Source organism: Drosophila virilis, chromosome X (assembly GCF_030788295.1).
Source record: "Drosophila virilis strain 15010-1051.87 chromosome X, Dvir_AGI_RSII-ME, whole genome shotgun sequence".
NCBI classification, from domain to species: Eukaryota; Metazoa; Arthropoda; class Insecta; order Diptera; family Drosophilidae; genus Drosophila; species Drosophila virilis.
In genome coordinates this window covers 17,801,061-17,816,297 of record NC_091543.1, presented here as the reverse complement: position 1 = coordinate 17,816,297, position 15,237 = coordinate 17,801,061, and the positions used below count along the sequence as shown (strand labels likewise).

Here is a 15,237-nt window from a genome sequence, read left to right as displayed (position 1 = left end):
TTACACACAGCCAAACACACACACACACACACAGACAGACATAAGTATGTGCACAATAATACTTCATGTGCACAAACAAAGGACATGTAGGTACATCCGCACATGTGTGTATTTAATGCTTGTCCCCGCTAATATGGGAATGTTTTGCCCAAAGTTAAGGTAAGTTAGCTAGAGATGGGCGCGTGACACGAGCACGAGCACGAACTCTTACATGCGCATCAGTGTTGGAAAATACGCGAATACGCCACAAAATACGGAAACTTAAATCAAATATTCCTATGTGATCGTTTAAGCTTTTTAAAATATATATTAAATATATAAAAAAAAAAAAAAAACAAAGATAATTTTACAAAAGATTTTATATTTTATTTATATAAAATCTTATATTTTCATTTATTTCATCTGCTTCATTATTGAAATAAATAAATGAAATTTCGAAATGGCGCTCATCTTCAGCTGCCGAATCGCAGCTCATAAAAAAAAAACTTCATTTATTCGCAAAGAAATAAATCTTTTAATGCACATCGGAGAGTCGTTATTCAGGCATTGTTTTCTCATTTGCCACAACACCTCGCAAACACACACGCACACACACACTCAGCCACACACGCACACACACACAATTGGGGGGCATATGTCGTGCCGTGCAACCATCGATGGACCCCCAGGCGAAAGGACAGTTTTGGTCCAGTGCTGGCTCGCTGAGCAAATGAACCTTGAATGGTTCCATGTATTTCAATGATTCTAATTATGGAGCCGCCCCCAGACCCGCCGACCCGCCGACCCTCCCGCATTCGCCGGCTTGCCACAAAAGTTTCTTAAGTATCGCGTGCATCATTGTTATTGTTTTTTCTTCGGACGAGCAGCCAAATTGCTTTGTTGTATGCCACGCCATCATTGGCATTTACCATGTCCCATGTCCCATGTCCCATATACACCCTGCGACCATTTCAGTGCGTGGGCGGTACGCTCATTAGGTTTCCTTTGCCGGCGATACGATTCATGGCCCATGCAAAATGTCCCTCAAGGGCAGGCAGTTGTCGCGTTCCTCCTGTTCAACTTTATGTTATGTGTTTATGTGCCCATTTCTATGTGCGTGTGTGCCTCTGTGTGTGTGTGTGTGTGTGTGTGTGTGTGTGAGTGTCCGCCGGTGACCTGCGAAAATGTCTGTGTCAAGTTGTGAGTAATAATGCGGAAACGCCAAAGAATGGCACAACCAAAATAAGCTCGTAAATAGCTAAACAACTTCAGCCTTTTTCCTCTATACCGAATAGGGGATACTCTAAGATCCAAATCTAAAAGAAAATCAATATACATATCAGTATTCCTGACCTATATAAAAATCCTTGTATAAAGACACCCATCTCACCCATCTCAGTTATATTTAATATGTTTGGATCGACTCCTGCTTTCCAATTCTAAACAGAAACTCAATATCGACTTGGGTTCCACATAGATGCATGGTCCAACATCCATGCTGATATCGTAAGTTTATATAAATTGAACGCCTTTGTTAACTAACATTTTGTCTTAATCTAAGACAGAATCATCAAATTCCACTTACCGATAAAAACACATGCCCAGTATACCTGACATCGATAGCTGTCAGACTTGAGTCGTTGGCTTGTAAGTAATATAATTTACAATGAACTTTACCAGCTAATTTGATATACTTTTTCTTAAAAAGTTAACAGTTGATGAATGTTCACTTTATTATGCAACATTACATGTATATACTTTAAATATAATTTACCATGAACTTTACCAGCTAGTTTGTTGTTATTTTTTGAAAATTAACAACTGATTAAAGCCCACTAGTAAAATGCATATGCATTTAAAATGAGCCAAAAATATAATTTACCATGAACTTTACAAGCTAGTTTTATTTTAATTGTACTTTGTTTCGCCTTTAAAATGTACAACTCATGAAATATCACTTTAATGTGATTTGATGACAGCTCACTTCAATGTGATGCAACATGCATATACATTTACAATGAGTTTAAAATATCACTTACCATGAGCTTAACCTATCTAGTTTAAAATGTTTCTTTTATTTCCCTTTAAAATGATCAACTCGTGAAAGCTCACTTTAATGTGATGCTAGAATTCATATACTTATGCATATTCGTTTATTTTTCTTAGGCACGTATTTAACAGCTGACATGTGTCACAAAGTGGATGACATATGCGATTACATCGTTTAATTCGCACTGACAAATGTGGTGCCAAACAAAGGCACATTAATTAGGCGTACGTGTCCATGCATTACAGAAGTATTTGTTGTCCTTTTTGTTTGGTGTTGGGTGCTGCGGGTTTGTCAAGCCGAGCTGAATCCTAGCAAGGCCATAATGGCTACTGTGATGCCTCAGATGGATGTGACCATGGACCACGTACATAAGCACATAATTACGAATCTTTCTTGTTCGCTTCTTTTTTTTTTTTTTTTGTTTCTGGTCTTTGTTTTGCAAGAGCAGCGGGAAAGTTAAATTGCAGAAATCGCAAACTTTAGTATCTCAAGCAAAAGTAATGGAATTGTGTAATTAACGAGACTCTTGGGTAAAGACTTGATGAAATGCCGCAGTTCTGGCCTTCGCCAAGAGTTATATGCCTGACTTGTATGTATGTACATATGTGTCTGCCTGCTTAGAAGTTGTCGCCGTCGAAAGCGTTTGCTTAAGGTTAGCCTTAAGCAAACACAAACACCCCAAATTACATAGTAAGTACTTTGACCAACAATAACAAAGAGAGCGGCCGCATCGTAAAGGCAGCCCTCTTCAAAGGCGGCCATGTCGAGGACTTTGTTAAAATGCGATTTTTATTATTTTAGCTCATATATTTATGGATAAACTGCGCTAAAAAATAAATAAAACATTGCATTAAAAAAAAAAAAAGAGAGTTCTCGAGAGACTTGAAGCTTCAAAATATTTATTTTATATACCATATGCAGATCAAGTTTGTCTTTTTCTTTTGGTAAGCCCATCCAACTTCATAACATCAATAAAAATCTATTTTTACACTTGTTATTTTATCATAATTCATAAATTATAAGAGATGTGGTGGGTTCACGTATAGAATATAAGGATTTCAATTTTTGACTTTTTAGATACCTCCCACAATCGCCCAAAATTCGGGGAAAAAAAACTTAGAAACTTTCGAAGTATGCACACATTTATATACCATATTTAAGCCCTATTTCAAAAATGAAAACCTTTTTTCAGAAATTTCAAAAAGATCGGACTATAAACTCCGAATTAAATTAAGAATGTTTTTTTTTTTAATTTTTTAATTAATTTTTAAACTATTTGCAAGTCCTTTGCACTTCTTAAGCCCAGTTATATTTTTGATATTTATAAATATTATATATATCCAATTTTTAGTATACTTATTTATTTATTTGATGATGCGCAGTTCTTGTTAGAATTTGAAACAAAAATTATTTTTAAATATAAAGTTCATTAAAAAGTAAAAAAAAAATATGCTTTTGAATTACAAACTGTAATCTCAATAATCTTAGGAATTATTTAAATATGCTAATATACTCGATATTCGGAGTAAGAAAAAATATATAAAAAGAAATGAATTTAAAAAAATATATATATGTATATTAAAATGTGCGCTATACATATACGTTCTTTTCTGTGCACAATATTAAACTTAGGTAAGCCCGAAATGCTTATTGCAAAAAAAAAAGTTCTTAACGTAAAGTGAAGAAAAATATTGTAAAACGCATAGAACAACATTCGCATATATAAAAGCATAAGCATCAAGTTGAACTAAAACATTTGCTTATAGTTGGTCGAGTTGTCAGCTCGTGGCAGGCTTTTCAATTTCTTTTTGTTCTGTTTATAGGACACGGGCTGGGCAACCAGAGCTGCGGCCCCATTTCGATCCGTACGGCTGACGCCCAAGTCGTAGGGGGTACGCACTATTTCGGGCAGGTGTGCATAGTAGATGACTCTCTCATGACGGGGCGACACCAGCTGTTGGGGCAGCTTGGGTGAGGCGTATTTGTTGCTGTAGGAGTCGAGAACTGGCGGCATTGGAAGTGCGTCGTCAAGGTAGCCACGTCGGGACTTCGGGTAGTCCCTTGGTGGCGGCGGGTCCAGCTGGCGATCGGGGTACATGAGATAGGGCTCAGGATATTGCGGCACACGGGGACTGTAGCTGTCATAGGGATCAAAGCGCTGCCGATGCACGTACATGTCCTCAAAGTATTGCGGGTAGGCGCGATGGTACTGCTCATCAAATCTGCAGGATGTCCACAATCAGTGACAGGACATGTTACCCATTGTTAGGGCTGTAGCTCACCTGTCATAGCGCCTAATATAAGGATCATACGACCTGGATGGGTACATGGCAAGTGACTTGCCCGAGTACTGGCCATACCAGGGCAACGGCTTGGCGGCCATTTCATCGACCGGTCGACGGAAATGTGCCAAATTCTGTTCTCCGCCAGGTACACGAATCGCTGATGAGGCACTCAAGTCGTTGTCACCTGGAGAATTGTCATTAAGGCGCCTGCCAGGCGTATAGTAATCGTAGTCACTGTATCTGGCCAAGGGTTTGCCTACTCTCAGCTGCTTTCCGGCTGCTCCGTGCTCCAGTGAATCCGTTGCCTCCACATCAATAATGCCGTCCACGTTCTCAAGCTCTCCATTCCGATTGGCAGGATCGTAGCCAGGCTCCGCGTTAGCACAAGCTATTACCAGCATATGCACTGAGCATAATAATGCCAAAGTCCTTAGCTGCATTTCGTGCTGCACTCCGAGCCGAAGCCAACTGAATGCGCTGATTGGGCAAACTGGACTGATCCCAATGGGACTACAGTTTAATAGATGAAGCCACGCAAATGGTAACAATGATCCGGCGACATGGTAAGTTAAACTTCAAAGGGCAATTGTTTTTTTTACAGCCGTTTGAATGTTTTTTCGTTTTTCGCTACGGTTTTTTTCTATTCTCTTTTTTGGTTCCATTTGGGGCCATTCTATTGGAACTGTGAAGCGCAAGAGTGCACAATTCAATTCATGCAGCAAACTTGGGATTTAAATACCCTCTAAAACCTGTTCGATTAATAAGGTAATGTTGTCACGTAGCTAAATTAAATTTTATCCCCTTGTCAACTAAATGGCCTCCATAAACCTTAGACAACCTGGCAGCTTGTAAGGTGGCAACACTGCAAGTTTATCTTCATGTTATATTCTTAGCAAATCTGTTGCAATGATGATAGAACATAGCACTATCTAGTTTAAGTAGATATAAATGATTATGTGTTTGGTGGGGCATGGAAGCATAAAATTGCAGTTTACATAAGTAATCAATCAAAATCAATCAATCAATTTACTGTTAAGATAAATATCGTTAAGATAACCTGAAACATTTCTATTTTATATACAGAGCATACTCGACTCGAATCTTTTAGTTAGGTAATAGGCGCGCCACCTGCAATTGACAACAATTTGTACATATTTACACACGCCACGCACAGTAGAACAACACAAAATGCATTCGTTTGCCCATTCAGAACTTCAAAGATCAGACAATAGTAGCTCGAACTTGTCCATGCCACGGTCTGTTGGCCGCGACCTGGGCTACATTGCATATATGTTATAAATTCAGGAGATTTGTAGAACTGTAGTTCGATACCACATCGAGAAAGTAGACACAAAAGATTATTATGAAATATGTATTACAAATATATATTTTCTTTTCATTTAAATTATGAAGTCTTACAATTAAAAGTTTTATAAATTAGTTTCAATAACAAATTAATATATAGTAAATAAATCATTTGTAATGCTGGACAATTTGTAACTAAACACGCATAAATAGTTTAAAAAATAATCATCTTTTGCAACTGTGACAGCGATGACCCAAAGTGAACAGATTCGGGAAGATTTTTAATTTGCAGCAGCCACCCTTGGCATTCTAAACACTTTCTCTGACGATCCTCGCGTGTAACATCCACGCCCAATCCATTGGCAGCCCAAGAATCAAGATTTTCCTGAATTGTTGGCAAGAAGTGTGATAGTATGATACGCAACGTATCGCAGGCTCTGGTAAAATGACTGCAATTAAAAAATATGTGTTTATTTGTTATCAATCAGATTTAACTCGAAGTTCACATACAATTTGTGTTGACTTTGCAAGAGTTCATAGAGTTCGGGTAGTACAAATGTGCAAAAGTCCAGATTCAACGACGATCTAAATTGATAAAAAGTATGCATTGTAAACGTTATATTACAAAATGATAGGCATTACTTACGGCTTTTCAAGAATCGCCCCTAGAAGATCTATAAAAATTGATCGTCCCGCCGATTTAGCTAGCCTCAGTGCACTAAGAACATCGTTGACGCTAAAAAAAACAAATTAAAGTTTGGTCAAATAAAAAAGAGATTAAATATACTGTTATGAATTCTTACCGTGTAGAGTTACGAAGCAAATCAAGACTGGCTTGCCGATTGCTTAACTCCTGAAGTACTGCTTCATGTGATCTTGAGAGTATATCAAAATCATAGTGTTCATCTATGAAATTACGATTCATATTCTTGCCTGAGGTAGGTATCAAATCCGGACGATAGTTCATTGGCTGCTGTAATGATTCGAATATTAACAAAAATAAACGTAATATTTAATTAATTGACATGCACGTATACACACACCTGTGAATGTTTCTCCTGAACCTTTGGTTGATGCGTGGTACGCATGTCTAGAGTCGTACGTGACCTCATTGGGGGCTTAGTAATGATCTCTACATTTATATTTTTCTGCTGCGCGTTCTCTTTGTAAAACTGACTCTGTGATCCCATGGTCCTCTTGTTTTTGTTCACAACAGTTGAGGAAGTTGACTTTTTGAGTACCATATTATCGTCCAGCTTATGCAATTCCATTGAACTAACTGAAGAAGCTTGACCAAGCTTATTGTTACCAAATATTGCCGTCGATGTCTGTTTGGTATTGCTTATTGCTGTGTTTCTTTTGTGCAAAGTTGTTGACGTCTTTTTAATTGATTTCGATGAGGCATTTATTGTTGATGCAGGTACTGTCTTGTAGGTGCTGGCTGTATAATTCAAGTTTTGATTGACCGGAAAATCTTCGGCCATTTCATAATTATCATAGTTATTAAGAATCGGGGGATTGCTGTCATTTGGATTATATTCGACATCGTGCACATTTAGGCTATCGCCTTTCTCAATTGTGTATATGTTATATTCGTCTGCTACGTGCAATGAACTGGGTCCATTAATGTTTAATAAACGGCTGGAACCCATATCCATGCCATAACTATAATTAGTTTCTATGTTAAATGGTATATTATCTGGCACTCGCGCAAACTTGTTATGCTTCAACGAGGCATCAGTGCCCGCATTGTATATGGGCTCGATTGATGAACCAATTGGCTGTGGTAGATGGTGCAATGACGACATTGGCGATGGTTCAATCTGTTCCAATGCCGCCTCATTAACAACTTCCAGACTTAGGTTTGGTGACGACAGCTCATCATAAGTTTGACTCTTATTGTCTTCATGCTCTTCCTCAACTTTGGCCGGCTTTGATCCACCTAGTGATATTCTAAACTTTTGATTTCCACGTGAAAAGCTTTTTCGATTTGTTGAATTATGTTTAAAATTGGGCTGAGCATTGGCCGGTTGATAGAAAGGTATCACACAATCAAGGCTTACTGTATTAATTGACACAGTATCAATTTCATGGCAGCCACAAATCTGCAAAGTTAGTAGATATAAATTAATTAATGTGTAAAGTATTTGACTGGCGCGAACATACAATCTTGTTTTTAATAACTTTCATGTCATCTAATGAGGCCCAAGTACTTTTTATGTGATCTAATTCACGATCTGGTTCCCAGCTAATCACAGATATTCCCGAAGCGCTTCCCACAAATAGGCACTCTCCATTCTCACTGTGCATGTAAATAAAATAAGGGATTCATTCATTTATATACAAGTTTATTGCTAATGACCTTACCTAAATGTAATGCATCTGATAGCTTGTCCATAGAAATGAGTTGTATGGGAAACAAGCTGCTGATGCTCCAGGTCGTAGATGGACACTGTGCCATCAACTCGGCCCGCTGCCAGTAAAAATTCAAAGGGATGAAATTGAATGCAAGTGATGGCTGTAACGGGCGGATCTGCCATAAACTCCATTATTTGTTTGCTTTTGCGTATATCCCAAATTAATATTGATCCTTCCAGGCCAGCAGAAGCGATCCAAAGTCCATCAGGTGAAAATTTAACCGAATTTACATGAGATATGTGTCCCTTGCAAACTTTAATGCACTTATTTTCGTTTTGAACATCCCAAAGTCTAAAATGAATATTAAAATATATTTATTAATATTTTTACAATTTTACAAGATATAAAAATACACTTGAAAAATAACGATTTGTATTCTAAACTGGCGCTCCATCAATATCGATATATGCATAGTGAGAAAAAAAAACTGTCGCATCGTTTTCGATAGGTTCGATAAGTATAAAAAAATACTATCATTGCAAATAAGGGCTGCCATTCTGTTGCTTCAAACAATCTGGCAACATTATTATTGTTGTCAACCTAAGTCCATCATCCAGTTTATGTTTTCATTTCTTTTTCAATTTGCTTATCATCCGTGAAAACTGCCCTTTGTACCGGCGATACAACGATAATCTTTAACTTTAAGAAACAATACATCTAGTAAAGGTAAATTATTTGCACATTAGGAATAACTGGTGTAAGTTTTGTGTGCAGTTTTGTCAATATATATATAGATGTGAACATACGCACTTAATATAAAGCCGTAATTATCGGCATGCAGAAAAGTTGTTTGATTGTGTGTGCCCATTGGACTTGGATCAAACATTCAACATATTCAGTTTATACGTAATCCAACTTTTATTAACGAGAGAAGTACATACATATACGAAAAAAGGAAAGGTTTTAATGCATATAGGCATACCTTTGTATATGTATGTGTATGCATGTGTGTGTGTGTGTGCATATATGTATGTGTGCACTAATCAACTGCTGATATCATATCAAGGGAACAAATTGCTATTATTTTCTGTATTTGAGGTTGAAAGTTCGTCGACAATTGAGAGTTAAGCAACAGTTTTTCATTCATAGGCGCCTCACAGCACGATTGGCAGTTGGTTGAACCGGATTGTACAGAACAAGTTTATACAACAAGTCTATATAGAAAATGACTTCGGCAGCGAAATTGCGTTTTGATGGCCGTGTGGCTGTTGTGACCGGCGCCGGTGCTGGACTCGGACGGGAGTATGCACTGCTGCTGGCATCGCGTGGTGCCAAAGTGGTGGTCAATGATCTGGGTGGCAGCCATGTGGGCGAAGGCGCCTCTCAGCGTGCCGCCGATGTGGTTGTCGAGGAAATCCGCAAGAGCGGCGGCGAGGCTGTGGCCGACTACAATTCGGTAATTGATGGTGCAAAGGTCATCGATACAGCCATCAAGGCATTCGGACGTGTGGACATACTTATTAACAATGCTGGCATATTGCGTGACCGCAGCATTGTGAAGACATCGGATCAGGACTGGGATCTGGTAAACGCTGTGCATCTAAAGGGCAGCTTCAAATGTACACAAGCCGCCTTTCCACACATGAAGGCGCAGAACTTTGGACGCATTATAATGACCTCGTCCAATTCGGGCATCTATGGCAACTTTGGCCAGGCCAACTACTCGGCAGCCAAAATGGGACTGGTTGGACTTGCCAACACGGTTGCCATTGAGGGCCAAAAGAATAACATTCACTGCAATGTAATCATTCCTACAGCAGCCAGTCGCATGACCGAGGGCATTTTGCCCGACATACTCTTCAACGAGCTGAAGCCCAGCCTTATTGCGCCCGTTGTTGTGTACTTGTGCCACGAGTCTTGTGAGGACAATGGTGCGTATTTTGGGTATTTTTTTTTGTCTTTTGATAATATATTCCCTGCTAATCTTTGACTGACCAAATAGGCAGTTATATCGAAAGCGCCGCCGGCTGGGCAACCAAGGTGCATACGGTGCGTGGCAAGGGATCTGTGGTGCGACCATCTCTAGAGGATCCAGTTACACTCGAGTATGTGCAAAGTGCATGGAGCAAGGTGACGGACATGTCGGAGGCGAAACACTTAAATGCCATTGCAGAGGCATCCGGCTCCCTGCTGGAGGTGCTTGAGAACCTGAAATCCGGCGACAAGGATGCTGTCGAGGATAGTTTCACGTTCGGCAACAGGGAGCTGATTTTGTATGCTCTGGGCATCGGTGCATCAACCAAAAACGGCAATGACATGCGCTTTTTGTATGAGAACGATGTCGACTTTTCACCAATCCCATCGTTCTTTGTGCTGCCCGGTTTGATGGTTACCATGTCCAGCCCTTTGGTAAGCAACGCGCTGCCCAATAGCGGTGCAGACCTGAGCAACATCTTGCACGGTGAACAGTATTTAGAAATTGTTGACGATCTGCCCACCAGTGGCAAACTGCTGACCAAGGGCAAAGTATTCGACGTTATGGACAAGGGTTCCGGTGCTGTGGTTGTGACTAGCTGTGAGTCCTTCGATGAGAACGGCCGCCTTTTGGTTAAGAACCAAAGCGCCATCTTTGTTGTTGGCGCTGGCAATTTTGGCGGCAAAAAGGTGCCCATTGCCGGCGTCGTGCCTCTGGCTGCTGCCCCCAGCCGTGCGCCCGACTCATCGATTCAGTACAAGACCAATGAGGATCAAGCTGCACTTTATAGACTCTCCGGTGATCTGAACCCATTACATATTGATCCCAACTTCGCTCGCTTGTCTGGCTTCAAAACACCCATATTGCATGGACTCTGCTCCCTGGGATATTCGGTTAGGGCCGTGCTGAGCAAATACGCCAACAACAACAGCGCCCTATTCAAGGCAGTAAAAGTGCGCTTCTCGGGCCCAGTTTTGCCCGGACAAACGCTCAAGATTGATATGTGGAAGGAAGGTGCACGCATTCATTTCCGCACCCTAATTGTTGAGACTGGCAAAGAGGTCATTTCGGGCGCCTATGTCGACTTGAAGGACTCTAAGGCTAAATTGTAAATACGATTTCAGCTTGAAAAGTTAAATCTAATTAAGAAAATGCAAACATTATGAACTACATTTATAGCAAAAATATAACTACATAACCAGGCGGTGGTATAAAATATTGCAATATAAATTTAATAATATGTTAAAATTGTTTGTCCATTTGTTTATTTTTTAATAAATGACTTTTTACTTCTTTTTTATATACTGCTTTTATATGAATTTGATTTAAATGAACATTTTTGGACTTTGTACGATTGTAATAAGAGAATAAGAGAAGTAAAAGCGAAGTTGAGTAGAAAATTAAAAGGAAAATAAATCTTTAGCAACATTCAAACATATAGCAATATATATATACAAAAGTATAAAAAGCAGATAAGAACTGATTAAGAGTCTGAAACCCAAAGATTATTTTAAACAAGAAAAATCACAGCCCGATGATTAAATACAGTCATATACATCAGATTTTTGTGTATATCCCACAAGTCATATATAATATAGAAATATATATTAGCTTCCGCCTGCAGCAAAGAGACAGACTTATGCTAAGATAACTAAATCATTGAGATATGTATTTGCATATAAACCGACTGATAGACACAGCTGCAATATACCCTTTTTCAGTTAGTACAGGACAATCAAAACAACATTGCCTCAAATCTTGGCCAAAATAAAGCAAATGGAATGACGCATGCAGCTGTTACATACGCCCCCGATAAAGATTTAGTTGGAGTGTTTAATGTATGAGAGAGAGGCGGCAGTACTACTTCCGTCCCGTTTTAAACCATAGACTAGAGCTCAAGTAACGCGCACTTCTTAAGCTGTACATAAATAAACAATATTCAGCAGAAGGTTTCAGGGGAGCCACGGTTAATTGATAACTGATTGTGTAATTGCAAAAGCCGTTTAGAATAAAAGCTGTGTGGGACATAAATAGCATTTGGTACAAGGATAGAATGGAATTATGCCAAAAGTAATACGATCTCTGTTTGAATATGTATGTGTATGGGCTTTGCTTTGCTTCAAGTTTCAGTCAATTAGAGTTGCGACACAATTGAGTGCCCACTTATCGAAATAACATATATTATAATGGACATTATATATAAACAATAACTTAATATTATCCATACGGTGGAAATGGTTGTGTGCACTTACCTAACAGTTGTGTCATTGCTACCAGACACCACATATTCTCCAGACGGATTAAAATCCAATGTTCGCACACTTTTCATGTGGCCGTTCAATGTTGAATAGATCTTTTGGGCATTCAGATCCCATCTGCGTATGATGCCAATATCATCAGCCGAATATACAAAATTATCCTTATATGCAAAGCGCACGCATTCAATCGAACGATTGTGGCCCGTCAGAGACTGTTGTTGTTGTTGATTGGAAAAATTTGGATTAGTTTTTGCATATTGTTTTTATTCTTTCGCTAAGCATACAAACCATGAAGCACTCGTCTTGGCCAATAGCCCACAGATTAACATTGCGATCTTCTCCTCCAGTGACCAGCACGCGTCCCGTCTCGCCCAAATCGAGGCTTGTGACTTTGCCATCGTGTGCCTTTATGTCGTCTGTGCACATAGAAAACAATGTTTGGTGTATGAAATAAATATGTTCATCATGGATTGTCATTATTGAAAAGTACTAAGTCGGACAAGCAGGTGTAAGACTGGAATTTGAAGGGGCTTTCCTTGGCGGAGTCTCCAAATCACGTCCGATTTCCTTACTATTTACTTTTAAATAATGCTAACAAAGTATTACAATTGGTACTTGTATATATTTTAATACTAAATTATATGAACATACATATCAATGTCCCGGAATGCAACAGCATGGGCTACAAATACGGTACGCGCTAATGTTCCTGCTGTTATGGCTATGATATTTGGCAAGTTGTTTATGTTAATATACATTTCTAGTCTGTTTATGTTATCTGTTTATGGTAGTTGTTGTCGTGACCTCATCTTAACCTAACTCCAATACAGGTCTATGTACGCACGCACTATTTACACACACACACACACGTGTGCACATGTGTAACTCTACAGCTCCTAACAAGGGCTACATCCCACATGCACTTATTTGCATGTTATTTGCCAAAACAGGCTGAGCATACCTCACGCACACACACACACACACACACACACACACACACACAGAACAGTCATACAGATGCATGTATGGATGTCGCCTAATAAGTATGAGAACTACTTTCATAGAGGCAAAATTCTATTTTACTTACAGATCTTTGCTATTAGATTTCTCGGCAGCGCCATTTCCAATTAAATTGCCGTTATAGGTGTATGTTTATGTTGAGAGCGATATTATGCGCTTTAAGTGGCAATATTGTAAATATTTTATTTTATTTTGTCGCAGGTGTGATAATTTTTGGTTTGAGTTAAGTCGGATCAGCTGTCCGCTATCTCTTTAATGTGAGTCTCTAATACTATTTTATTGACAAATACAAAAAATCATAAACGTATTTAAACGGACGTTACAATCCGTTTTACATGATTAACACGGTAATAATATTATACAACCGTCACATAGAATAACGATAAATCAGACAATATTTGTAGACAAAACAAATGCACATTATATATATGGATTACCAGGGCTGGTATATCAATTCTTTGGCTCATATAACGTTGCCACCTAGTTTTTCATAGCGATATTTAATACAAATTTACTAAAAATACCCAAAGTATCATGGAGTGCTATCGATACTATATCGCTTATGACAACTCTGCGGTCCCATCAGGCATTCCTCAAAAAAGCATCATCATTGCCTTGTCAAAAAATTTGCCGACTGCATTATTTTGGATAGCTTAATATAGTCGCTTTACTTTACGCGAATAATAAAAACTAACTAAAGATGTCTTCACGTTACGATCGTGCTGTTACTATTTTCTCGCCCGATGGTCATTTACTTCAAGTTGAATATGCTCAGGAAGCGGTTCGCAAAGGTTCCACAGCGGTGAGTGCCCCATTTGTTATGTTTTAGTATGAGTCTAGATTTACCCATGTGTGCACACTAATTCATATATTTATAAAGGTTGGTGTCCGTGGCGGCAACTGTGTCGTCTTAGGCGTTGAGAAAAAATCAGTAGCCAAGCTCCAGGAAGACCGCACAGTTCGTAAAATTTGCGTACTCGACCATCACGTTGTGATGGCTTTTGCGGGGCTGACTGCGGATGCTCGCATCCTTATAAATCGTGCCCAGGTCGAATGCCAGAGTCATCGTCTGAATGTTGAGGATCCAGTGACCCTTGAATATATAACAAGGTAAATAAAATCAGATCTCAGCCATATTTGAGTTTCGTTTATTACAAGAAATGCCTAACTCTTGCAGATATATTGCACAGCTGAAACAAAAGTACACTCAGAGCAATGGACGTCGTCCATTTGGCATATCGTGCCTTATTGGAGGCTTTGACGCTGATGGCTCACCTCATTTATTTCAAACCGAGCCTTCTGGCATATTCTATGAGTACAAAGCCAATGCCACCGGGCGTTCAGCAAAGACGGTACGCGAATTCTTTGAAAAACAGTATCGCGAAGAGGAAGTTAGCACTGAACGTGGTGCTGTGAAGCTGGCCATTCGCGCACTGCTCGAAGTTGCCCAATCCGGTCAAAATAACTTGGAGGTGGCCATTATGGAAAATGGCAAGCCTCTGAAAATGCTAGATCGCAAAGTTATTTTAGAATATGTGGACATAATTGAAAAGGAAAAGGAGGAGGAACTTGAAAAGAAGAAACAGAAAAAGTAATGCCAATACCATTTTAATTAGATGGGGAATTTGCACTGCGTTATTCTTTAAAAAAATCGTCTTTTTAATTTCATATTTTTATAAAATTGAAAAGCTGTACAATGGAAAACAAAAACATTTTAAAGATATGTATAAAATACATGGTCAAAAAAAAAATCAACAAAAAACGCAGCTTTAAATTTAATGATTACAATTCAAATGGTCGGGTTCTGTGTGGTGGGTGCGAACCAAAAATAAAATTAACTAAAAGCGCTGTTTACTGTATAAGACAAATTATTTGTGAATTTGGCCTTGTCAATTGGGGATTGTGCTCATTAATTGAACTATTTTAATTTAAAGGGAGTAATAGCATATATGTTATTAATACGAATAGAATAAAATAATTTTTTGGTGGGTTACGTTAATACATTTT

The 15,237-nt window shown here is 38.8% G+C and overlaps 4 protein-coding genes across 5 annotated transcripts; 2 read left to right on the top strand and 2 right to left on the bottom strand.

Annotated features, from left to right (window-relative positions):
• Positions 1-3,457: 3,457 nt before the first annotated feature.
• On the bottom strand, positions 3,458-4,829 carry LOC6636674 (uncharacterized). Its single transcript, XM_002060116.3, has 2 exons — positions 4,312-4,829; positions 3,458-4,251 (listed from the first exon to the last, which is right to left on the bottom strand). Exons 1-2 carry the CDS (start codon positions 4,752-4,754, stop codon positions 3,777-3,779), a joined length of 918 nt encoding a protein of 305 aa, XP_002060152.1. The 5' UTR covers positions 4,755-4,829; the 3' UTR covers positions 3,458-3,776.
• An 845-nt stretch (positions 4,830-5,674) lies between these two features.
• Positions 5,675-13,667, bottom strand: kat80 (katanin 80). Of its 2 annotated transcripts, none has more exons than XM_002060114.4 (10): positions 13,298-13,667; positions 12,499-12,626; positions 12,205-12,422; positions 7,987-8,328; positions 7,786-7,921; positions 6,663-7,724; positions 6,423-6,592; positions 6,266-6,355; positions 6,130-6,204; positions 5,675-6,068 (listed from the first exon to the last, which is right to left on the bottom strand). In XM_002060114.4, exons 1-10 carry the CDS (start codon positions 13,329-13,331, stop codon positions 5,834-5,836), a joined length of 2,490 nt encoding a protein of 829 aa, XP_002060150.1. In that variant the 5' UTR covers positions 13,332-13,667; the 3' UTR covers positions 5,675-5,833. The 2 variants fall into 2 exon arrangements, with proteins under 2 accessions (XP_002060150.1, XP_015023798.1); XM_015168312.3 differs by having other exon boundaries at positions 6,423-6,589.
• On the top strand, positions 8,548-11,252 carry Mfe2 (peroxisomal Multifunctional enzyme type 2). The gene is made up of 3 exons (XM_002060115.4): positions 8,548-8,703; positions 9,127-9,908; positions 9,980-11,252. The coding sequence occupies exons 2-3, from the start codon at positions 9,203-9,205 to the stop codon at positions 11,062-11,064; spliced, it is 1,791 nt and encodes a 596-aa protein (XP_002060151.1). The 5' UTR covers positions 8,548-8,703; positions 9,127-9,202; the 3' UTR covers positions 11,065-11,252.
• Positions 13,668-13,810: 143 nt separating the features above from the next.
• On the top strand, positions 13,811-15,101 carry Prosalpha4 (proteasome alpha4 subunit). Its single transcript, XM_002060113.4, has 3 exons — positions 13,811-14,032; positions 14,111-14,340; positions 14,408-15,101. The coding sequence occupies exons 1-3, from the start codon at positions 13,931-13,933 to the stop codon at positions 14,823-14,825; spliced, it is 750 nt and encodes a 249-aa protein (XP_002060149.1). The 5' UTR covers positions 13,811-13,930; the 3' UTR covers positions 14,826-15,101.
• The last annotated feature ends 136 nt before the right edge of the window (positions 15,102-15,237 follow it).